Source organism: Misgurnus anguillicaudatus, chromosome 18 (assembly GCF_027580225.2).
Source record: "Misgurnus anguillicaudatus chromosome 18, ASM2758022v2, whole genome shotgun sequence".
In the NCBI taxonomy this organism is placed as follows: domain Eukaryota; kingdom Metazoa; phylum Chordata; class Actinopteri; order Cypriniformes; family Cobitidae; genus Misgurnus; species Misgurnus anguillicaudatus.
In genome coordinates, this window is record NC_073354.2 from 17,195,557 (window position 1) to 17,220,751 (window position 25,195).

A 25,195-nucleotide genomic window follows, 5' to 3' on the forward strand; every position below is an offset into this window, starting at 1 on the left:
CAGTCTGCAAGCGTGACTTCTCTTGAGCAATTATAGTTGGCAAAATCTTAAGCACTAACATTTGCCAATTCAAGCAGTAAGACATAAACATTGTGGTTTGAGTTTCAAGTCCACATCTCTGATATCCACTGATAAACATTTCTTTGAGCATATCTAGGCCAAGTGTGTGTTTAACAGTTCAGTGCTGCTTTAAAAGTCCTCCAAATATGCATCGTCTTATCAAACACTGAACTTTATGTGGGTCGTGCCGCTGAGGTGTTTTTGTGGCGTTCAGTTCAAATTTTGTCTCTTAATAATTGTCAACACCAATCATTTATTTCTTTTTGTAAATGCATTATGCCAACCCATTTTATTTTACAAATGAACTTATACGTTGCAAGCTTTACATTTTGGTCACGTACACCAATGTGTGCAGCCTCAATGTGTGCTTTGCAGACCTATGTTGCATTGTTATGGTCACACTGTTTGCTGTACAGAAATAGGAAATGAGAAGAAAACCCATTTTCTGTCTTTCTCTTTCAACACAAGCACTATTAAAGTTAATGATAAGCCATCGACAGCTCGCCTCATTCTGTCTGTTCGTGTGTCAGAGAGAGCAGTGACATTGTAACTGATAAGAGCTGCATTGTTTGCGTTACATAAATGTCACTGTAAGTGAGGTCATTACACACATTTTGCTACGTCTAGTAGTTCAGAGCCGATTTGCTGTACCGTAAATGTACAAGTCTTTAACTTTTTCGAGGACTCAGATGGAGGTTAGAAGGTGTAATGTGTAGGTAGAAAGAAAATACCACACTTCGCTTGTGCGGTGACTAATAGACCTGTTTGTGGCTTTTCAACAAAATGCATCTCTGTGTGTGGGGTAGGCGAGCTTGTGTCTTATAACATGAGGGTCCCTTAAATACACCCACTTTATACTGAAGGACAGGTATGGAATGGGGTCACTCGGGGGCCGTAGCTGATACGCATGCTTTTTGTTGGCAGCATGTCATGGACGAGGCTTCAGCGGCTGATGCAGTGACGCATTTGGAAGACAGTTATTAAAACTCTTTGAAACTGCATAGAATAAAATGGGACTAAATGGTTTGTAATTGTAATATAATATGATGGTAGATAATCGCTTTGAGGCAGACAAACATGCAAAATAAACCATGTTCAAAGAATGTGTGTCATCTTCGTTCGTGAATAAAGCATCAGATACGCATACTTCTCCACATGTGACCCAGTCTGTAAAAACCCAGCTTAAGTAATTTTTTGTGATTTTCTACATTAAGTCGTCCTACATACTATAAAGAACATTCTGTGAAAATATAAATTTGATCTTTAAAGCCATAATATGTAAGATTTGGTAATAAAATATTCAAAAGCAGCTTGCGCAATTTGCTATATTTAATGCAGTTTTGTACTTGCATTATTCAAAAAGTTCCCAAGGATTTGTAAATACAGAGAAATTCCTGTTTTAAATAATTTGATCATCCCTTGTCATTGTCACTCTTTTAGTGACTTAATATCCTGTGACTTTAGGGATTTAATATCCTTGCTATCCTCAGTTTCTAGTTGTAAAACTTTAGCTTAGCTTTCAGCTAATATATTACAATAGCATACACTGTAAAAAATAGCTGTAATTATGCCGCTGGTTTGCCAGTAACTTACTGTGGAAGATAAAGACTGAAAATGTTTCATGTTCATTTAACTTTGAACAAACTGTTGCAAGTAAATAACATAAATGTAAAATCTACAGTAAGTTACTGGCAACCAGCTGCCAGTAATACTGTAATTTCTACAGAATTTTTTACAATGTACATACAGGTACTAAAACATTAATTCATTGCATACCCCATTACATGACTAGCCAATTCCATACGTCTCCAGATGATGAAAACAACATCTCCCAACATTTTATAGCATCATTAAGCTTTGCCTTTGTGTAATAGCGACCTCTAGTGGTGAAAATCTACATAATATGCCTTTAATATTGATTGAGTAAAGTCATGACAAAGATTAATATCAAACTTTGATTCTCATGATCTCATAATAAGATTGAGACTTTAGACTGGATTACACAGACAGAGTCACATATTATTAGTTTTTATAACACCGTAAAGATAACTTCTGTTCATCGGGTCGACATCATCTTTTATTGAAGGGCCAATTTCTGCTTTGATTTTTCCAAAAATGCAAAAATTTTGGAAGTACAATTCCTCATATTTGTCCTCGAAATATTTTATTTCAGCTAATCCTACCTTCACACATTGTACAGTTTCGAGCAGATGGCTTTGAACTTCAGAGAGCAGATATAAATATCTCTGTTCTCCGGCCAAACCAACTGACGTCAGATCATTTCTTAACTCGGTAATAGACATGCAGCGTTTATATCCACCGCATAATACAGCGTTCCTTGCTCAAACAGACACGCACACATGCAGTCACGCCCACAACCTTTGATGCATATGGACTGGGGCGATCTCTAGATGGTTTATGTAAAATGCTGGTAATGGACACCCAATGGCAATGCAAACACATTTATTTACCCAAGCTGTAGTGTTATTTGCTGTCATTAATCACACAACTTTGCAAATATGTACTTTCACATTTGACTCACATCTAAAGTCAGTTACGCACAAAATCACACATTCGTGCGTAAACATTATGATTTTCTAGTCACAGATCAGATGATTTTTTGGAACAGCTTAAAGGGGTGGGGAAAAATAAGAGCAAATCACGAAATTACAAGCACAAAGAACAGGGGCGGCAGTGGCTCAGTGGTTCATTTAGGTTGTCTACAAACCGTAAGGTTGGTGGTTCAATCTCCGGCTCCATTTTGGATGCCTCCCACACCTGACCCCATTATTTTCCATCTTGGAATCCCTACTAATGATCTGATGAGTGTATTCAGGTGTATTTGAAAAGGAAGTGTTGGAAAATGTGGGCTTTGTTCGAAATCTCTAAGATGCTGCATTCTAAGGCATTAAGGCACTTCCGAATCCAATGTTTGGTTTACTTTTTGTTTCCTGAGATACCTTTATCATCTTCTCCCACAATTCTATGTGTGGGAGTGTTCGGGCAATTCGATTGGTTGAGTTAAAACCATAAACTGGAAAAAAGATGGACCTAGTGTCCGTGACGTCACCCATAGGTTTCTGAACATCGTTTTTGAAGCTTAAAGTAGGCGATGTCTGCCGTCACCATCTTGGCCGCTCGTCACCACACATTACTTGCAGATATCCGAACATGGGTAAAGAGGCGGGACGTGGGTGAAGCTGAGGTGACTGGTTGCTGAAACCACGCCCGCCTAGCTTGACTCTAGTGATGGCTGTGGTTGCCACGCCCTTAATTATGCAGAACTTTAAAGCTTAATAAAATTTAAAAGGATGAGTTACAAAAAAAATCATCCCCCTCACAGTTGTCATGAAGGGCAAAATTAGCTATATAGACCAAAAACACTTTTTGCACCAGGCTGTAAACATTATCTTCTTCTGTAAAGTTGGCCATTTTAACATGGAGGTCTATGGGAATTGACTCCCTTTTAGGGCCAGCATCTAGTGGCCAGTCGATGAATTGCAGTTTAAATCACTTCCATATTGGCTTCATAAGAGAGATCGGAAGGTTGCCCCTAGGTTAAAACAAATAATGTGTCGGCCAAAATAGTGAATGAAGCACAAATTTAGTGTAAATAAAATTGTATTTTCAATTTTTAAACCTTTGGATTGTATTTCTAGCGAGAAATTAGTATTGTTGTTTTCAAATATAGGATATCTTTATATTTCAAACAGAAATTCATTACATCGCTTATAAAGGCTGCCCGAAAGCGTTTCCCGGAGCTGTTTTCATGCCGCTGATGTCATTGCCTCGTGAGTCAACGTCCTTAGTTTTCGTACGCAGCCGTGTAGTGTTGGTGTGCCTCCAGGAACAGGGTTTGGAAACATTGCCATAGAGATTCTTCTGATGCACTCTTGTGTGTTATTGACCGCCAGTGACCTAAGAAGATGTAGCATCAAAATCCTTCAGCCATTACAAACTGTTCTCAGATCAGCTGCTGTGGACAGCTGGTCTTTCTTTTTTGCTGCACGCTCAAAGCAGCTGAGTCAGAGAACGCTGGATCTAAATATACACCAAAACACACCCAATAGGCCTTTATTGCCAATTCACCACCACTTCGCCTACTGATATACTGCCAGTTTAATTATTTATTACATGACCTGATTGTGGTTACAAACGTGTGGCATTAAAGGAAAATTGCATGTTAGGTTGTAAAGAAAAGGTCACTGTCCCTGTAATTGTATAATTTATCATGAGGAAATGGATAGACACTGATGGTCATATACTAATATTTGAGCACATTAAATAGCTGCAGACTTCAAAAGGGGTGGGAAAGGGAGCTGACCTCGATTGACCAGTTAAATTATACTATACCCGAGTATAACCTGTTATGCTCTTGGTCTGTTTTCAGAGATGACAGCAGCATCTTTGATGGGTTGATGGAAGAAGATGAGAAGGACAAAGCAAAAAGGTAATTCAATTAATTTACTGAACCAAACTTCTACTTTAAGCCAACACATCATCTCAACTTATTTCATGAAACAGCATGATATTTTCAGGGTAGTTTATCCAAAGTGGTTTGGAACCCTGAATAGAAACTAAAAGTTGACCTAGTTATGATTGTTTATCTCTGACTGCTCAACTTATGTCTGATATTTTTTATATAATCACTGTATCATACTTTTACCATGTATAACTCTGATTTGATAGCTTATCATTATTGCTTCAGGTTGAAGGACAGTTTAATATGAAGTTATATGGAGTATGTGTTTAACTATGACTATATTGTTTTGTTGGTTTTATGATTGCAACTGGGAATTTTCCACCTTTTTTTTACATTTATAGAGTTTCTAGGAACAAGTCGGAAAAGAAGAGGCGAGACCAGTTCAATGTGCTCATCAAAGAACTGGGCACCATGTTGCCGGGTAACACCCGGAAGATGGACAAGTCTACCATCCTCCAGAAGAGCATCGACTTCCTGCGCAAACATAAAGGTGAGTGTAGTTTCAGGCAATTCGTTTTCTAAATAGTACAATACCTTTGCCTTATTGTTTACTCGGCATATTTTTAAACAATGCATCTGGGTGGTTGGATTTAGAGTAATCTGGCACGTCAGGTTTTTTCCTATTCATGTATTCTGACCAAACGTAACCCACATAGAAAGGAATGTATTGTGACGTAGGCAACACAGAGGAAATAAAAATGCCACTTAATGCTAAGAAAAAACCTGAAACTAATACTAAACTAAATACAATAGAAATGCGCCGATATATTGTCCAATAATTGGTATCAGTCGATAAAAGCAATTTTTTTTTACACTGTTGGCCGATAGTTTAAAAATAGCTGACAGTCATCCTGTCAATGAAAAGAGAACAGGAAAATGCAATGAATTTGAGCTCTGTGTGTAGAAAATGTAAAGAAACATCACATCGGTATCTGTAGATGGGTCAATGACGTGGCTTTAGTTATTTTGTTTCCTTTGGATAAATTAAATGAAAAAGGGTTCAAATTTAAAAATAAATTTGCAGATTACTTGCATACATTGTCTTTTTTAAGGGCCAAGTCTAAAATGTCTCGTTTAATTTTATTGTGAAAGAATATTTGGGGAATAATTGCAAAAATGTCAATGTGGTATACCCAGTCTCTGTCAACTGGTGTAACTAGTATTTTTTTATTAAAATATAAATATATTCATAAAAATGTGGAATAAAATATAATCATCTAGTTTAGTGTAATATATGATTTTTTTTACATAATTTGACAGAGCTGTTTTAAGCATTTGTCCGGACAGATATTACAAAAACGCATTAAAATTTACATTTAGAAATAACTAATACAATTATTTTAAAATTATTTGTTTTATGATTACGAGATTTATTATAGATTTAATATTTCTCAATCTTCGACACAATTGGCGGTTACACAATTTGACATTTTCGGGTCCATTCAGTCTTAACTTTCATAAAAATGGTGCAAATATATTTTTTTTGCATAAAAATAACATAAATTCATTGTGCATTGAAATGAACCTGATGCAAGTTTTTAAATTAATAATAATAATAATAATAATTTTTTCATCTTGTCAAACCGTTTTTGTCACGGACCCAGATACCAGTAAAGTATCGTCTATTGCAGTGCTTCTCAATCCTGGTCCTCCAGGACCCCCTCCCAGAATATATATAGATGCATCCTTATTTAAAACACATGATTCAACTTATCAGCCTTCTTTCTAAAATGGTAAACATGTCCCCCTAACAAGATGATGAGTTAAATCAGGTGTGTTAAATAAGGAGGCATCTAAAATATTCTGGGAGGGGGTCCTTGTGGACCAGGATTGGGAAACATTGGTCTATCGATATTGGTATAAAAAATTTATGTTAGTGCATCTCTAGTAAAAGGGAAACTACAGTCGTATTTTCATAAAAAAAACATGAAATAAGCACTGCATACATTGTAAAAACTACATTTCAGCTTGACCAAAATATAATACAAAATTAAGAAAAAAGTTAAATGAATAATATTAATATGTAAAGTATTGGTATATAAAGAACTGTTGAAGTACCCCAGCTGTCACTATGGCAGTACCCGTTAAAAAGTTCCTAATAGAGTCAGGACTCTCCTGTGAAAGAGATTTTGAATCTTAGAGAGATTTTCCTGATTAAGTAAAGGTCAAATAAAAAAAATAAAAAAAATATGTACCATTAGGTACAGATATGGATACATTTATTACCAATATGTACCTATAAGATACTAAAATGCATCTTTGAGGTACTAATATGCACTCTTTGGTACCAATATGTACTATTTTTAATAGTGCTGGGCAAAGATTAATTGCGATTAATCGCATACAAAATAAAAGTGATTTTTTTGCATAATATATGTGTGTGTACTGTGTGTAATTATTATTTATATTTAACCACACTTTATATAGAATATATAAAAAAATATATATATATATATATATATATATATATGTAAATGTTTCTTAAATACTTGCATGAGTGTGTGTGTGTGTGTGTGTGTGTGTGTTTGTTTGTGTGTGTGTGTTTGTGTGTGTGGTGTGTGTGTTTGTGTGTGTGTGTGTGCGCGCGGACGTGTGTGTGTTTGTGTGTGGTGTGTGTGTGTGTGTCTGTGTGTGTGTTTGTGTGTGTATAGAATTATTAATTACACAAAGCACACACTCAAATATTATGCAAAAAAATTTATTTTGTATGCGATTAATTGTGATTAATCTTTGCCCAGCACTGTTAACTGTTTATAAGGTAGGTACAAAGATATACCTTTTAAAAGGGTACAGCCGCAGTGACAACTGGGGTGCATATTTTGACCATTTTATTTCTGACAGTGTATGAAATACTTCAGTAAAGTCATCTTTCTCAAAGTTATGTGCTGTATTTCTTTAGAAATCGCTGCACAGTCTGAATCCAGTGAAATCCGTCAGGACTGGAAACCTCCCTTTCTCAGCAATGAGGAGTTCACACAGCTGATGCTGGAGGTGAGACCGTTTCCTCTGACTTGCGCACACACATGCATACCAATACTTAAGTCTCACTGTGTATGTAAAAGGTCAGTCTTAAATTTTGTATTATTCCCAGCTAAGCCGAGCATCTGCTTTGCTTTACTTTCCTAGGCACTAGATGGCTTTTTTCTAGCTATCATGACAGACGGCAACATAATCTATGTCTCAGAAAGTGTCACGTCTTTATTAGAACATCTACCTGTGAGTATGGGTCCGCTCCTGACGCCCACGTACGCTTGTTTGTCATTTCGGATAATGGTGACAATGTCTGTTGTTGTATTTTTAGTCTGATCTTGTGGATCAGAACCTGTTAAATTTTCTTCCACTGGGTGAGCACTCTGAGGTGTATAAAGCCCTGTCCACACACATTCTAGATGGGGAGACCCTCACCCCTGACTACCTAAAAAGTAAGAGCACCAATATGTTTTTAGTAGTTTCTCTCTTTCTCTTTGGTGTCCATTCGGCTGGTTGTTATCACAAAACAACCCAGACAGGGTGATCATGACCCTAACATGGAGCAGAGGGGTCTTAAATCACTTTAAAGGGGTTTGTTTTGTGGTAACAATCAACTGACTTTATATTACGGCATTTTTACACACGGCTAATGCCACGGTCACATTAGACTTTCAGCAACATTGTTAATTTTATTATTGTATAGACCTTTTGCGAGTCGACGTCACAGTTACGTCACAGTTACGTCACATGCGCAATGTGGTGGCAGAAAAACAGTGGAAATGAATGAGACCCGAGTGAAAAGAACAATATAACGCACTAGAAAATGTATTGTTTTGCTGTTAAGTGTCAAAATAGGAATGCCAAAATAGATGACCTTCATTTTTATAGTATACCGTCGTCGAAGACACCATTTGAAGATAAACGTAGGTGTTTATGGTTGTAATAAGCCCTCAACCGGACAGACTGGAGTGATGAAATCATCTGAAAATCTTTTAATAATTACAATAGAAAATAATTAGAGAAGATATCCGGTGTTCTGTTGAAGTCTGTTCCCTCTATGTCTCTTATAGCGTTTTCATCACGTTACGTTTATAATTTATTTAGAAAGATTAAACATTTGAATTAGTTCATAATATCAATAATATTACCATTTATTAAAGTTTTCATATTTTTTTCGTTTTCTATTTCTTCTTTTTACCTTATATCTTAGCCAATGTCTTCTTCCTGTTTGTTCTAAATTATGGTGTTTACTAATAAATATATAAACATAGCACACACACACACACACACACACACACACACACACACACACACACGATGTAAAGTGTTAATAATATATAAACAGGCCTATACTAATTAATTTGTATGTAAACATAATAGTTTTAGAACAAACACGTTGGCTATAAATATAAGGAAGAAATTGAAAACAGGAAATGATGAAATATTTAATAAATGATATTATACAGAATACATGATAGTATTGCTCTTATAAGTACTTCAGCGATTCATACTGTAAAAATAATTGATTTACCGATAAAGAACAATACATATACATTACATACATGCACACATATCAGTAGCCAAGCCATTTAAACTTTTAATTTATTTAAAAATTAAATGTAGCTTGGTGAAAACGTTATAAGAAACATTACACTTAAGAGAAATATAGGGGAAACAGACTTCTACAGAACACCGGATCCATAAAAATCACAGTTTAACGCTAAAACACTTCACACCGCTATTGCGGAGCATTCACTTTCTGCCACCAGTTGGGCTCCGCCCACAAAAAAACTTCATCTCTGTTTGCAAACACGCAAAAGGTCTATAAAGTAGGATTTTAATAAAGTGTCATTTTTTTCATCCATCTGATGAAAATGATCAATTGGTCAATCTTCACATTATACGAATTCTCAAGGTCAGATTAAGGCTGCAAAATGATGAAAAAAAATTATGATTATTCACCTATATATTGTAATTGCGATTATTATTGTCTATTAATAGATTTTACATTGAATTACATTTTTATAATTGTCTGTGAAGCAGCTGCATCCAAAACTAAATATAATGTAAATAACAAATAATTATGGGAGTTATGTTATCAATTTTAAAATCTCTGCTTCACTACTGTATTTGGTGCCCAAACTTACTTCCGAAACGCACGGGAATGAGCACAAAAGGACAGCTGTATTGAGGATTTGGCAATTAGGAGGTTTTTATCTGCTACATTTGCATGCATATGAATGGAAGTCAATGGAACGAAAAGTTTAGTGTGACCGTGGCATAATGAGTCACAAACTTTTGCTGAAGTAATTTATTAGATATTTTATATTTAACTGTCGGATGCTGCTATTTATCAATCTGAATCAAGTTTCTGAGCGAGCTGTGTAACAAACACGTTTGTTATCTCATAACTGAAGTGTTTTTATCATTCTCATTATGATGCATCTGGCCTCTCTCAGTTTCTTTATTACTACGACTCACTTTTGTTAGCACGCAAATCAAAGGATGGCTAAGATTAGATGTTTTTTTGTTTGTCTTCCCTGCAGCAAAAAACCAGTTAGAGTTTTGTTGCCACATGCTCCGGGGCACGATCGACCCAAAGGAACCGCCCGTTTATGAGTATGTCAAGTTCATCGGAAACTTTAAGTCCCTCAACACTGGTGAGTGTGGGAACGATTGCCTGTAGCATCAGCCAAGATTTCATATGAATCAATTTTATTAAATTACCCAGCCAAATGTCTGATTGCTTAGCTTTTTTGTCGAGTAGATGGAGCGAGGGCCATTATTTAAATAGGAAGTATTGGGAAAAACTCATGTGGCAGAGAAACAGGCTTTTGACCCAGATTTCAAGTGCAGGAGCGTTGGTATTTTGCAGTTCAAGGTGGAGTAATGTCTGTGCCAACAGTGCCACCAAATTGCAAAATTGTTACCAAACACCCCCAAATATGCCTTTTAAGCTTGTAAACAGATAGTCCCGCCCCAGAAGTCAATCTACACTGTTAGAAAATCCTTGTTGCACTTAAATTTATTTTTTTTGAATTAACAATTAATTGCAACTTTCCTAAATAACATAAGCGCATTATTTTTTATAATTTATATCAACTCCTCACTAGTCAATAAAGTTTAAGGAACAGTATGTAGGATTGTGGCCAAAACTGATATTGCAATCACAAAACTTTGGTTAAAACTGGTACTGCAATCACACAACTGGTGGCCAATACACAACTTGACAACATAAACATCTGTTGAGGGCTGCAACTCCACTTTTTAAATGACAATATCCTGACCAGACCACTGTTGTCAGTGATATAAGTGTTTGAAATGAAAATGATTTCTTAATGTCTAGTGACATATCAGGGCCATTTTATGATTAATTGATATACATTTTTTACATACTGTTCCTTTAAATTAATTGTAAATTCAAGTTGATTAAACTTAAAAATATAAGTGCAACAAGGCATTTTTTTAATGTGCACGAATGTTTTGCATAGTGATGCATATTAAAGGATGTGCCTGCAGAAAGTTACTAATTGGAAATTTTAATCATATCTTTTCTGTGAATCTACTTAGAAACATTATGTATTATGAATAATGCTGTACAGCACCAATATAAGTAACATTCAAATTATTTTAAAAGCATAATTTCTTTGCAAGTGCTGCCACCTAGTGGCAGACCAAAACGGCTTGTGTCAGATCGATTTTTGAAGATTTCCTGAAGGATCGATTTGTCTTTTGTTATCCGCAGTGCCTAACTCGACGCGTAACGGCTTTGAGGGAGTGATCCAGCGATCGCTGAGACCCGCTTTCGAAGACAGAGTGTGTTTCATTGCAACTGTGAGGTTAGCCAAACCTCAGTTTATCAAGGTAGGTTGAGCCAACGCTTACTTGGCATCTTCTCATTGGTCCTCTGAGACTCTTATTATTTACCCGAAAGACAGTGACAGTGTGTAAATGTTCATCATGACACTGGTTGTACAGTACTGTACATGTGTGAGAGAGATGATAGACACAGTACATGTTTGTACAAGAATTCGCTTTGTTTTGGAGACATAGATAAATGACCGGCATGCAAAACAGTCTCTGTGTGAGAAGTAGGTCACTTGCGACTTTGTTTTCGTATTGTGGAAGTGCCTGTACTGTAGGTGCTGTATGAAAGGTTATGTTGTAACCTTTGTTCTGCAGGAAATGTGTACTGTGGAGGAGTCCAATGAGGAGTTTACCTCCAGACACAGTTTAGAATGGAAATTCCTGTTCTTGGACCACAGGTACAAACTTTATTGAGTGTTCAAATGAGCTTACGCACACACAACTTCCTGTTTCTAATTCATTCCTTTTTCTGGAATAATTAGTTTTGGTTAGGTGTAAAAGTGAGTAAATTATTAATTTTCATATTTTGCTGAACTGTTGCTTTAATAAACAGGGTCACAGTGACAACTTTCTATTTTATAACTTTTCCATTTACCAGTCATCACTTTACAATACTTGTTTTCAATAAGTCCTGCACTTCTGGCTGTGTAAGCCTGTCGGTCACAACACAGCCTGCAGTCTAAGTTCAGGTTTTTTTAAGGGTCGTGTTTGTAGTACATGAGTCAGAAGACCCTGTGGTGGGACAATGTTACACTTTGTTATAGCACAGTGTAGTTCATTCAGAGTGTCTCATCAAAACCACAGGCTCAAAAACATTTAAATCGAAAATGACATGAAGCTGTGTTCTCTGTAAATTGCTTTGCCCCCTTTTGCTTTGAAAAGTTAAATTAAAGTGAAAAGTGATGTAAAATTCACATAATTTTTTCGAAATGTGACCTGGATTTAACACATCCCAGTGAGCAGGGCAAGTCGTGAACATACACGCAACCAAAGCAGATGAATTGGGGGAAACGTGACTTGCTAAAGATCACCGCAGGTCGTGAGACTCAAACCAGCAACCTTGGAGCTACAAGCCAATTTTTCTAACCATTAGGCCATATTTATTGAGTTTATTTTAGAGAAATGGTTGCTGGCGCTGTCATGTTCTTATATTTGTTTTATAGCAGGAATTTTGTTGAATAGGCACAGCTGCTTGATTTTGCCGTAAATTATATTTTCCACATTATCATTTGTCATCTTAAGTTTAGCCAACCGATTCTGTTCAAATCTATCTGTGACATTTGATTTGTGAATCTACCCCAATACTGGGTACATAATTGCTAGCAGTCACTCAGTGTTGATGCTATATATGGGTATAGATTTGATATGAAGTGGCATGTACTATGTTCTGCAGGGCGCCTCCCATCATAGGTTACCTGCCCTTTGAAGTTCTGGGTACGTCTGGGTATGACTACTATCATGTGGATGACCTGGAGACCCTGGCCAAATGCCATGAACAACGTAAGTTGAACTCTGCTCTGTCTCTCCCAATGTTAAAGCATGATTTATGATTTCTTGTCTCTGAAATCATGTTGACTCTGTGTAAGATGTCTCTTTTGTACTGTCTTTCTCTGCAGTAATGCAGTACGGTAAGGGAAAGTCGTGCTATTATCGATTTCTAACCAAAGGTCAGCAGTGGATCTGGCTACAGACGCATTACTACATCACCTACCACCAGTGGAACTCACGGCCCGAGTTTATCGTCTGCACACACACTGTGGTCAGGTAAGACTTTAAGCATGCGCAGCAAACGCTTGGTCAACTACTGTACATGCAAGACACAAACAAAATAGATTAAAACAACAAGCGTCACTCAGAGTTGCCCTGCACCTTGTGAAATCTCAAATAACAGTCCCATATAACTATGCATATGTATAACTATAATTTTATTTAATTTATGTGCATATTTTGGTTACACTTTATTGTATTAAATGTCCTGATTGCAGTGTAATTATGCATTTAAATACTGAGTAATATTAATGAACAATGGGTGGTTTCTCTGTCAGGGTTTAGATTAATCCCGGAATAGGCCTTAGTTATAATAGGATATTTAAGTAGTTTTTACAAAACAAACAATACTGGTATGCATCTTGAGACAAAACAAAGGAATTGATATATTGTAAGATATGTCAGTACAAGTGTTTTAAATTAAGGCAACTTAAACATACATTTTATTCTGTGATTAAGATAAGCCGTGTCCTAAAACCGCCCCCATATGTACTTACTATAGGGTTAGGATGAGGGTTTGGTTCATCGTTAGTTGCGTGTAATTATACATAATTTATTGTTATTACTATAGTAAATACATGTTACAAAATGTGTGTAACAAACACTCTATAAAGTATTTAACTTTGTCTTGATGGTTGTCTTTCAGCCACACAAATTACTTGTCAATAGGAACTTGTATTGTGCTTAGTTTGAAGTGTTTTTGTTTATTTTTATAGTATTTCTTAGAGCTGGGCAAAAATTGCTTGCGATTCTCATGCGTGTTTCATGAGTAAAACCGGTTTGGTGATTAGTAGTTAATTGCCATCACCTGCTTTCAGATGGAGCGGCATTTACTACACAGAGCCGTATTTCACCAAGAAGCTAGGCAAAATCACGTTCATAATCAAAGATGATCTTCCACGATTATGAACGGGATTTTGCCTAGCTTCTTGGTGAAATGCGGCTCTGTGTAGTAAATGCCGCTCCATCGCTGACAATTTTTCTCACCAGCTCTAGTATTGCTTTAGTTTTTCTATTTCACAACAAGTAAATAATTATTGAATGTGTTGTGTGTCAGTTATGCTGAAGTGAGAGCTGAACAGCGGCGAGAACTGGGCATTGAGGAGTCGCCTCCTGAAATCTCGGCAGACAAGGTGAGACGAAACTAATCTGGTTCTGAATTTAAAGGAGCAGTGTGTAATTTTTAGAAGGATCTCTCGACAGAAATGCAATATAATATACAAAACTATATTTTCAAAGGTGTATTAAGAGCTTTCTTAATGAACCGTTATGTGTTTATTAACTTAGAATGAGACGTTTTTATCTACATACACAGAGGGTCCCCTTACATGGAAGCCGCCATTTTGGGCCGCCATGTTTCTACAGAAGCCCTTAAAGGACAAATTTTTTTACTAAGTTGTCTCCGATGATGACCTATTTGTCTGGTGGTGGCTATAGTAGCTTCTCTATGTGTTTCAAATGCCAGGGGTGAGCAGTGGACTGAGCCATTGGTTGCAATTCACAACCTCACCACTAGATGCCGCTAAAATGTACACACTGCACCTTTAAAGTCATGTAACAAATGTAATGGGCAAATATGTAAAATAGCATTCAACAAATTGACTAGACGATTTTAATCTGTTTCTCTACTTGCTATTTACAATGTATAATGTGTAGGCTTTAACCATCTAACATGTTTGCCTAATTAATATTGACCTGTAAGATATATAGGTGCTAGTCTTATTATTAGAATATCTTCAAAAAGTTGATTTATTTCACTAATTCTATTCAATAAGTGAAACTTGTATATATAATCAATCATTACACACAGACCGATATATTTCAAATGTTTATTTCTTTTCATTTTGATGATTATAACTGACAACTAAGGAAAATCCCAAATTCAGTATCTCAGAGAATTAGAATATTGTGAAAAGGTTCAATTTTGAAGACACTTGGTGCCACACTCTTATTAGCTGATTAACTCAAAACACCTGCAAAGGCATCTAAATGGTCTCTCAGTCTAGTTCTGTAGGCTACACAATCATGGGGAAGACTGCTGACTTGACAGTTGTCCAAAAGATGACCATTGACACCTTGCACAATGAGGGCAAGACAAAAGGTCTTTGCAAAAGAGGCTGGCTGTTCACAGAGCTCTGTGTCAAAGCACATTAAAAGAGAGGCGAAGGGAAGGAAAAGATGTGGTAGAAAAAAAGTGTACATGCAGTAGAGATAACCGCACCCTGGAGAGGATTGATAAACAAAACCCATTTTAAAATATGGGGGAGATTCAGAAAGAGTGGACTGCAGCTGGAGTCACTGCTCCAAGAACCACTACGCACAAACGTATGCAAGACATGGGTTTCAGCTGTCGCATTTCTTGTATCAAGCCACTCTTGAACAGACAGACTCAATCAGAAGCATCTCGCTTCTGGACTGCTGCTGAGTGGTCCAAAATTATGTTCTTTGATGAAAGTAAATTTTGCATTTCATTTGGAAATCAGGGCATCATGTTGTGCCTAACAAATGCTCCTTAGCTGTTATAAAATGCACTGGTAACCCACTGCTTCTTGGGGCTTATTGCTTTATTGAGTGCTGTACATACTCATATTTTTACTGTTAATACTTTTCAGTTGGCCAAGATTTCTAAAAATTCTTTCTTTGTATTGGTCTCAAGTAATATTCTAATTTTCTGATATACTGAATTTTTTTAGTTGTCAGTTATAATCTTTAAAATAAAAGAAATAAACATTTGAAATATATCAGTCTGTGTGTAAGGAATGAATATAATATACAAGTTTCACTTATTAAATGGAATTAGTAAAATAAATCAACTTTTTGATGATATTCTAATTATATGACCAGCACCTGTATGTGTTATAGGTCAATATTAATTAGGCCAACATGTTAGATGGTTGAAGCCTACAGAGTCTAGCTTGTATTTTTTAGTAAATTAATTATGCACTAAAACCCTATTTATAATTAATTCAATCAACATTTTGTCAAGTTTAAAATTTATTTACTGTGATGATTAGTTTGCCAGCAAGGCTAATGATTTGAGCTTAACATAAAGCATTTCTTTAATTACCATGTTTTACTCCGTTTCAGTCCCAAGACTCCGGCTCTGAGTCTCAGTTGAACACCTCCAGCCTGAAGGAGGCGCTGGAGCGCTTCGATCACAGCCGCACACCCTCCGCCTCCTCAAGGAGCTCTCGCAAGTCCTCCTCACACACAGCCGTCTCCGACCCCACGTGTACGTATTACATACCAAGATAACGGCAGTGGTAATGTTTAAACGTAATATTATAGTCTGATTAATATGCATGTTTCTCTTTTTAGCCACACAGACAAAACCACAAACGGACCATATCACACCTCCCCGCCAATCAGTCTCAGCCATTGAGATGACATCACAGCGGAGGTCCTCCATTAGCAGTCAGGTTAGCATGTGTCATTATTACTTTAAAGGGGTCATAGCGTGATAATCTGACTTTTTCCATGTTTAAGTGTTATAATTGGGTCCCAAGTGCTTCTATCAACCTAGAAAATATGAAAAAGATCAATCCAGTAACAGATTTTCGTTCAGATTTTGCCTGTTTTGTGAGGTAGGTAGCAAGGCGAATTACAATAATACTGCCTCCCCTAATCTGCACTGTCCAACCATGGCACTGCCATTTAGTGGATAGAGAAAGAGAGAAAGAAAATATTTGACAGCACAATTGAGTTTCAATTACAACAAACCACCATCATTGCGATCAGTGTTTGAATTTCATCAGCTCATTTGCATTTTAAACAACACACCCAAAACCGGCACACTTTTGCTCCTACAAAGTGGCAATTTAAACATGCTATAATAAATTATCTGTGGGGTATTTTGAGTTAAAACTTCACATACACACTCTGGGGATACCAAATATTTATTTTACACCTTTAAAAAAATCACATAATATGACCCCTTTAAAAATGATATAAGTCTGAAAACACATTATAACCTTAAATTGTTTGAAAATGATTAAATAAATATCTTAGATTCTACACCAGGGGTGTTTAAACTGGGGTCTGGGGACTTCCAGGGGTTACTCAGAAGGTTCTAATGGGGTTGCCAGAAAACTTTAAGAGAATATAGACATCAAAAATAGTAAAAGTCTACTGTGTAGCCAATTATTTAAGTTTGTAAACAATTTGTTGTCTTAAATAATAACTGTGATATTATAATCTAACACAGTTTTAATGTTCTTTTATACAAAATTATGTATATGAGTTTTAGGAAATGGGACCCTCGCTAAAGGTTCATCATATGTGTGGGGGTCAATGCTATCATAAAGTTTGAAAACCCCTGTTCTACACTATTAAGGTCACTGAGGATTTGCACAAACAAAGAAAAATGAAAAAATTCACCTGAATCTTGTTGAGAAAAAAAGGGAAATACCAAATAGTGTTTAGTGTAATCATTTGTGATTTAATAGGCCACACAGAGGTGTTGAGGATGCCACAGTCACTCTCATGAATATGCTTTTTAAACATTTGGAAGGGAAGGGAACTCATGCTCAGCTTTTATTTATAGATTTCTCATCTGCTTTTAACACAATTCAACCACACATTTTAATAGAAAGACTCGTACAGCAATTTGATCTTAGTAAAAATCTTGTTGGTTGGGTTTTAGATTTTTTAACTAATAGAACACAAAGAGTGCGAATCAATGGAGCACTGTCTTATCAGATATGCTCTTCTACTGGGTCCCCCCAGGGCTGTGTTCTGTCTCCTCTTCTGTTTATCCTTTATACTAACATGTGTCGTAGCAGCAGGGAAGACAGATTTATTTTAAAGTATGCAGATGATTCTGTCATCGTAAGTCTGCTACAAGGAAATGAAACAGGTCATGGTCCAGTTGTCCAGGAGTTTGTAGATTGGTGTGATGGGTCTTTTCTACAGATGAATATTTCTAAAACAAAAAATATGTGTATAGACTTTAGGAAACTCCCCAGGGCTAAGGAAACTACCAGCATAAAGGGTCAGACAGTGGACTGTGTCAATAAATACAAATATCTTGGGACTATCATTGATGATAAACTAAGTTTTGAAGCAAATTGTGAGTCTGTGTACAAAAAGGGAAATCAGCGTCTATACTGTCCTCTTTCCATATTAATAGAAAGATGATCACTATGTTCTACCGCTGTTTTATTGAATCTGTCATTTCTTTTAGTCTGGTGTCTTGGTCTAGTAACCTACCTCTAAAAAACAAGAACTCCTTGAACCAAATCGTGAGGTGGGCTAGTAGGCTGATTGGAGAGACACAGCTGAATTTAGAATCCCTACACAGTAGGCAGCTACAGAAGCTAGTTGGGACGATCTTAGAGGATGGATCCCACCCACTATATGGTGAATTTCAGCCTCTTCCATCAGGCCGCAGATATAAAATGCCTGTTTGCAAAACGAAAAGATACAGAGGCAGTTTTGTTCCCTCAGCTATTAGAATGTTAAATAGCACTTAAATTAAAACCAAATTAAATGACAGCTTTCCTCAGGTATTTTATGTATTTATTTATTGCTAGTTTTGACTCTTATAGTTTCCTGTAATCTTTAAAATACATCCTTTTTTGTATATCAGTTACTGAAACTGATATTAATAATATGATGTATATTTTTATCTATTTATCTGTATCCTTGTCTGAAGCGCTCGTATTATTGTTATGTCACTGTTTTTTGTCAATGTTGCCTCTAAGTGTGTGTATCTGTGTAAATAATCCATTCTTTTTACCTGCAACCAAAATCTACCCTCGGGTACAAATAAAGTTACCTTACCTTACCTTTAATAGTGTATGTAACTTTTCAACCTCGTTGTTTATATGGCTTCTGTTCAAACCTGGAACATAATGTCTTTTAAGAAACTTAAAAACATTATTTGTGTGAATATTAAGCTGTGTGTTATCGTTCTTCAGTCTATGAGCTCTCAGAACACGGCACAGACGATGGCAACATCCCTCGTGTCTCAACCTCAGCAACTTCAGCCTAACGTACAGGTAATTCAACCATCACCTTTTTCATAAAAAAGAGAACAGGGTGGTTTATGTGTGAACACTGGCTTTCAAATGCTCAGGTCTATGCTATAGAAAGGGCAAATGCATTTCTACCCCGTCTACTAATAAATTAATATTATATTCTATAGCCGGTGCTGCAATTTTCTACGCAGATGGATGCGATGCAACATCTTAAGGATCAGCTGGAGCAGCGCACGCGCATGATCGAGGCCAACATTCAGAGACAACAAGACGAGCTACGGCAAATACAAGAAGAACTGCAGAGGGTGCAGGGACAGAACTTACAGGTGAGAGAGCAACCCCTAATGTCCAGACGCAGAACAGCATGGATGTCCATAGACGTATTGAGTGTTTGGATGATCGTTAAAACTAAGAGATTAAAGAATTAAGCTCGTGCTTTTATTTTGTGAGCTATGAATATATTTGGGTCATTCAAAAATTGCCTTTCTATCATTCTTATCAGTATATGCGAACCCACAACCTTTTGTGCTGCTAATGTAATGCTCTACCAGCTGAGCTACAGGAACACCATCTAATGCCTGCATTGTCCGTCCAAAAATGCCTACATTTCCTCTGTCAGATTGTTATCATTATTAATATCATACTAAAAACAAGCTACTATTGTCCTTCAAAGTGACTCCCTCTTGTGTGTCTATGTAGATGTTCTTGCAGCCAGGAGCAGGCGGTATCAACCTCGGCTCGGTGCAGTTGGCGCAGGGATCGTCTGTGCAGACAGGGGGCGCTCTTTCCATGCAGGGTGCAGTGGTGCCAGCAGGCAGCCTGCAAAGTGGTCTGCAGTCCACGCACACAGGGACACAACACACCGTCACACAGCATTCTCAACAGGCACCTGCACCACCACCACAACAACAACAGCAGCAGAACCTTATCAGAGATCAGAGCTCAACACTAACACAGGTAGACATGTATACACATCAGTCGACTGAAACCAGAATATGTTACATATGGATGAATGTGAATTTGACTATGATCAATCTCATTTCTCTCAGCAGTCTCAGAGGTCATCTCACACACTGCAGTCTCCTCAAGGAGCATTGCCTGCATCTTTATATAATACCATGATGATCTCTCAGCCTGCCCAAGCCAACGTCGTGCAGATCGCCACAAGCTTGGCCCAGAACAGCACGCCCAGTGGTGGCACTGTCGCCACTTTCGCACAAGATCGGCAGATAAGGTACCATACATATGTGACCCTGCCTGTGAAACACCACCACAATCATATATAATGTAAAGAGCATCTTTAATATTGAATGAATGAGGTCATGTCGAAGATTGAAGTCAATGAGTGAAATCAAACTTTGATGCTCTTAATCTTATAATTATATTATGATACTAAACAGGGACATATGATGAAAATCTGACTTTTGCCTTGTTTAAGTGCCTAAATTGGGTCCCCGGTGCTTTTATCAACCTAGAAAAATGTAGTTTAGTTTTAGTTTTTGTAAACCATTCTCTGCAAGCATGTGAAAAAATAGGTCATTGAAATTTGGCTGCTCTTGTGATGTAAGAAGGGGATAATACCACCCCTTAATCTGCACTATCAAACCACAGTACTGCCATTTAGTGCAGAGATCAGCTCATTTGCATTTAACAGGACACACCCAAAAATGGCAAATTTTTGCTCACACCTACAAAGTGTCAATTTTAACATGTTATAATAAATGATCTATATGGTATTTTGAGTTAAAACTGCACATACGTACACTGGGGACACCAAAGATGTATTTGACATCTTAAAAATGTCTTGTGAAATGTCCCCTTTAAGCCTTACAAACAGGTGCTTTAAAACTTCCCACAGGTTTCCGGCTGCTCCACAGCTTCTCACGAAGCTTGTAACCGGTCCAATGGCATGCGGTGCAGTTATGGTGCCTACCACCATGTTCATGGGGCAAGTGGTGACTGCGTTTGCACCACAGCAGGGCCAGGCTCAAACTATCAGCATCGCCCAGCAGCCGTCTGCGCAGACGCAGGAGCAGCAGGCCCAGACGCAGTCACAGACGGCTGTGGGAACGGCCCAACAGCAAGGCCAGGCCCAAGCTCAACTTGTCCAGCAACAAACTCAATTTCTGCAGGTATCGTTTAGAGTACAAGGAGTATCCTGTTACTGTGTGTTCACACCAGCCGCGTTTGAGGCGTCTACCACGTCTAGTTTGCTGCTTGAACATTTTGAGTTTACTCGTGAGAGCCGCGCGTGAAATTCGTCATCGAGACATTCACGTGGACATTTGCGTCACGGAAGGAGCTTCCATTAGCCTGACGTTGTCATACTCAATTCTAGTCAGAATTTGAGTCTGAAACCACTCCGTTGGGCTGTGGACTGTGTATAGGGTGTTTAAACCGACCGAGGACAAAAATCACAGCGCTTGCGGTCCGCGTAGATCTGACGCGCTGTTTTGCGAGGTGCACGTCAGGCTACGCAGAGCTACGCACAGGCTATGGATAGAACTTACGCACGACTATAAATCTCCCTTAAGTCTGAGTTGGCGAACGTACAACGTCACCTACTATGTTTACAACATTTCATTCATATCACAACATTGTAAGTTATTTACTAAGTCATACAGTCAGACTGTCTCTTACCATTCGTAAGTTAGATGAACTTCATCCACGGGCTTCCGAAAAGGAGCTGGCAACGACGTTAGTTATATCCACGTTGTCGTACACGCCGAGTTGGCCATTTTCATTGTGTTCCTCCATCTTAGCGACCATCGGAGTCAGCTGATAAATTAAACTTTTACCAAAACCCTGAGTAGGGACGGCAAAAACATCTTTCCGATCAACAAATGTATTTATCACGTTTCTCTGTTCCTCTTTTGAAATCAATGTGCTGTCGATATCTTCTAGAACAGACTCAATGACAGAATGTTCATATTTGAATTCTCCAGCCACAGCCGTCTTTGTTGTAAATGGATTCAACACAAGCGCTCTTTGGTAACATGGTGGATTACGTTACTGTTGACCATCTGTCCATCGTCGTATAAAGCCCTCTCTGACAATTTGATTGGTCCGACATTTTTTGTTCGACCATAGTAGCGCCACAACGGAGCGACTCCAGACCAAACTTCCCCAGCCTACAATTTTGTGGGCGGGGCTAAATTCGGCTGGCACCCAGGCTAGGCTTCCATAGATATGTACACTAAATGTCGCCTTGGGGTTCTAAGCATGCGTCAAAACCGCCACCATCTTGGAACAGGGGTCTTGCCATAGGAAGTAGCTAGGTAATGCTGCTATCTCCGCCTGTACTTCGAATTCATGGACGATACCGGACTTTTGTGCTGCGTATGGATGTTAGCCCTACTAGCACTATGCATTGTAGTTAAATTTTTTTCTGGACTTAATGCTAAATACATGTCTGACCGTTGGAACGAAAAAAAAACCTAGAAAATTCATTCATGACGATATTATTTTTCGTTACACCATTGCCTACAATGACGCTGATGCAGGGCTCCCCTGTTTCAAGATGGCGGCTCTAGTTGACGCATTCGTTCCAATCTAGTGTACATATCTATGAGGGGCTTCTGCGACTCCGCTCGCTTCCTGTAATCTCGTCACTACTAGAGAAAGCTCCTGATTGGTTAATGTGGCGCGTTTTTCCGTCAAAGTTCAAATTTTTTAACTCGCTTGTTCCCGCGGCAACCCTCAATTAATGCGAACTAGATTGAATTGCGTTTGCCGCGGTAAATGCCTCATTCGCGCCGCGAGACCTCCAGACGCGCATTAACGCGTCTTTACATTTTAACATTGAAATCACTTGCGCTTAACGCCTCTACCGCGGCTGGTGTGAACGCAGCATTAGCAGTTGTGATGACTCTTGCATCCATACAGATTTATTTTCAAGACAGTGTTATACAGAAAATATGCAATGATTTTGCAACATTTGCTCCTGTAGGGTCCTCGACTTATCCACGGTAACCAGTCCACCCAGCTGATTCTCCAGGCAGCTTTTCCCCTGCAGCAGCAAGGCACATTTGCAGCCGCAGCGCAACAACATCAGCAACTGCAGCAGCAACAACAGCTGCAGCAGCAGCAGCTACATCAGCAGCATCAACAACAGCAGCAGCAGCTGCAACAACAGCAGCAACAACAGCAGCACCAACTGCAACAACAACATCATCAACAGCAGCAGCAGCTGGCAGCTCATCGATCCGACAGCATGTCGGACCGTTCCAGTGCGCCGCCTCAGTAGCAGCAGCAGCAGCGGACGATCGCATGGCGGAGACCAACCAAACCTCTGCTGAGCAGTCTTGAAGGCCGGGGGCTTGCATTCGGTGGATTGAGGGAGTGCATTTGGAGATATGACACAAATGGTATTTGTAATGTACCCTCATATCCTTCCACTGTTTGGAGGTGGAAAGGCATAACGCGCCCTCTCCAGCCTTTTTGTTTGGCGGCTTGCATGGAATTCTGGAAGAGGTCCGACCACAAGTCGCCGAACGTTCGGCTGGTTGGCAAGAGATGGAGCGGTGGTGTTTGGTTTGGTTTCTTAAAGCCACAAACTATCTGCACTTCTACCTTCGCCACAGTAAGAAGAGGGGCCTGCCTTTCATGTTCCCCTTCGTGTCGTACGCCCCCCTTTCACAGGTTTATTTATGCAGAACGCTCTGGTTAAAAACTTGGAGCTTGTGCTTCGAGACTTCAAAGAAGTCCTACAGAACAAACAGCACCTCCATCTATCTGTCTAACTAGCTATTTCTTCTTCGTTTGTCCTCAATTCCTCTTTCCTTTTACATTTTACTCGTGGAAGTAATTATGGGTCAGAAAATATTTTTAAGAATGTCGAGTGGATTCAACATTTATTGTACAGTTCGCCTGTAAAATAATGTGTAAATATATGGACAAAAGGAAAGAGAAATTAATATTTTATATGATGCATGAGATGAAAAGCGTAGTCTGTTATTTGTAGCTTTGAATATACATTTTTCTAATATTCAAAGGCAAACGTAATACACATAATGGCTGATCTCTTCACAGACTTCCTTTTTCCAGTGGGATGATGGGGGTGAGTACGTACGTGTGTATGTATCTATGTGCTTGCGCACATGCGTTTGTATGTATGCGTGTCTGTCTGCCGAGCAGGCAATGCTGGATCCACGGTTTGTGTCACAGTTGGTTTAAAAATCACCTTCATATAAACAACAGATGACTTTGATATTTTGCAGTACGTTAGACAGTAATTATACAGCGATTGCAAAAACATAGTTATATTACATTTAGAGAGATGCTCTAGGTTTGTAAATACTTTGGAAAGAGAAGGCTACGGTTAGGATTTTAAACTGTTGGACAAAGATATCAAAATGGTGCTTTGACTGTAAAATGTCCATATTTATGCATAAGTCATTACAGGTTTTAATGGAATGGCAGTAAAGCCTTTCATGACATCCATTTCTATATACAGATGATGTTTTAGATCAGTGTTTGTCAAATAAAGGCCCAGGTTCCATTCAACGGGGGCCTCAAACACTTTTTAAGGAGTATAAAAATGACTTAAAATTATTAAAGGATTAGTCAATTTTCTTTAAAAAAATCCAGATAATTTGCTCACCACCATGTCGTCCGGGGTGTTGATGTCTTTCTTTGTTCAGTCGAGAAGAAGTTGTGTTTTTTGAGGAAAACATTCCAGGATTTTTCTGACTTTAATGGACCCCAACACTGAAGAGTTTTAATGCAGTTTAAAATTGCAGTTTCAAAGGACTCTAAACGATCCCAAACGAGGCATATTGGGTCTTCTCTAGCGAATCAATTGTCATTTTTGTCAAGAAGAATGGAGGATGTGCACTTTTGGACCACAGCTTCTTGTCTATCTCCGGTCCTGTGATGCGCCAGTGCGACCTTATGTAATACGTCATCACGTCAAGGGGGCTGTTTACACTTGGTATTAAGATGTGTTTTCATCGATCGGATCACAGGTGGACGAGAGAGACACATTGCGTTTACACCTGGTGTTTGGATCCGCCTCTTTTGTCCACTTTCGACCGCTTCTGTGCTGAGTGCTATGAGGGGGTGGTCTGTG

At 38.2% G+C, this 25,195-nt stretch overlaps 1 protein-coding gene across 4 annotated transcripts in view; it reads left to right on the top strand.

Annotated features, from left to right (window-relative positions):
• The window catches only part of clocka (clock circadian regulator a), a 73,903-nt gene extending 49,111 nt beyond the window's left edge, over positions 1-24,792 (top strand). For 2 of the 4 annotated variants that reach the window (XM_055185741.2, XM_055185742.2), the window contains 19 exons: positions 4,451-4,510; positions 4,885-5,033; positions 7,443-7,534; positions 7,670-7,759; positions 7,845-7,965; positions 10,060-10,173; positions 11,259-11,377; positions 11,696-11,778; positions 12,774-12,880; positions 12,997-13,144; positions 14,205-14,280; positions 16,235-16,379; positions 16,466-16,566; positions 19,066-19,146; positions 19,293-19,451; positions 19,825-20,082; positions 20,175-20,359; positions 20,984-21,257; positions 23,075-24,791. In XM_055185741.2, coding sequence (XP_055041716.2) covers positions 4,451-4,510; positions 4,885-5,033; positions 7,443-7,534; positions 7,670-7,759; positions 7,845-7,965; positions 10,060-10,173; positions 11,259-11,377; positions 11,696-11,778; positions 12,774-12,880; positions 12,997-13,144; positions 14,205-14,280; positions 16,235-16,379; positions 16,466-16,566; positions 19,066-19,146; positions 19,293-19,451; positions 19,825-20,082; positions 20,175-20,359; positions 20,984-21,257; positions 23,075-23,371 — 2,659 coding nt within the window. In that variant the 3' untranslated portion in view covers positions 23,372-24,791. Of the gene's footprint in view, positions 1-4,450; positions 4,511-4,884; positions 5,034-7,442; positions 7,535-7,669; positions 7,760-7,844; positions 7,966-10,059; positions 10,174-11,258; positions 11,378-11,695; positions 11,779-12,773; positions 12,881-12,996; positions 13,145-14,204; positions 14,281-16,234; positions 16,380-16,465; positions 16,567-19,065; positions 19,147-19,292; positions 19,452-19,824; positions 20,083-20,174; positions 20,360-20,983; positions 21,258-23,074 lie in introns of all 4 variants that reach the window. The other 2 variants (XM_055185743.2, XM_055185744.2) reach the window with 2 other exon arrangements.
• The last annotated feature ends 403 nt before the right edge of the window (positions 24,793-25,195 follow it).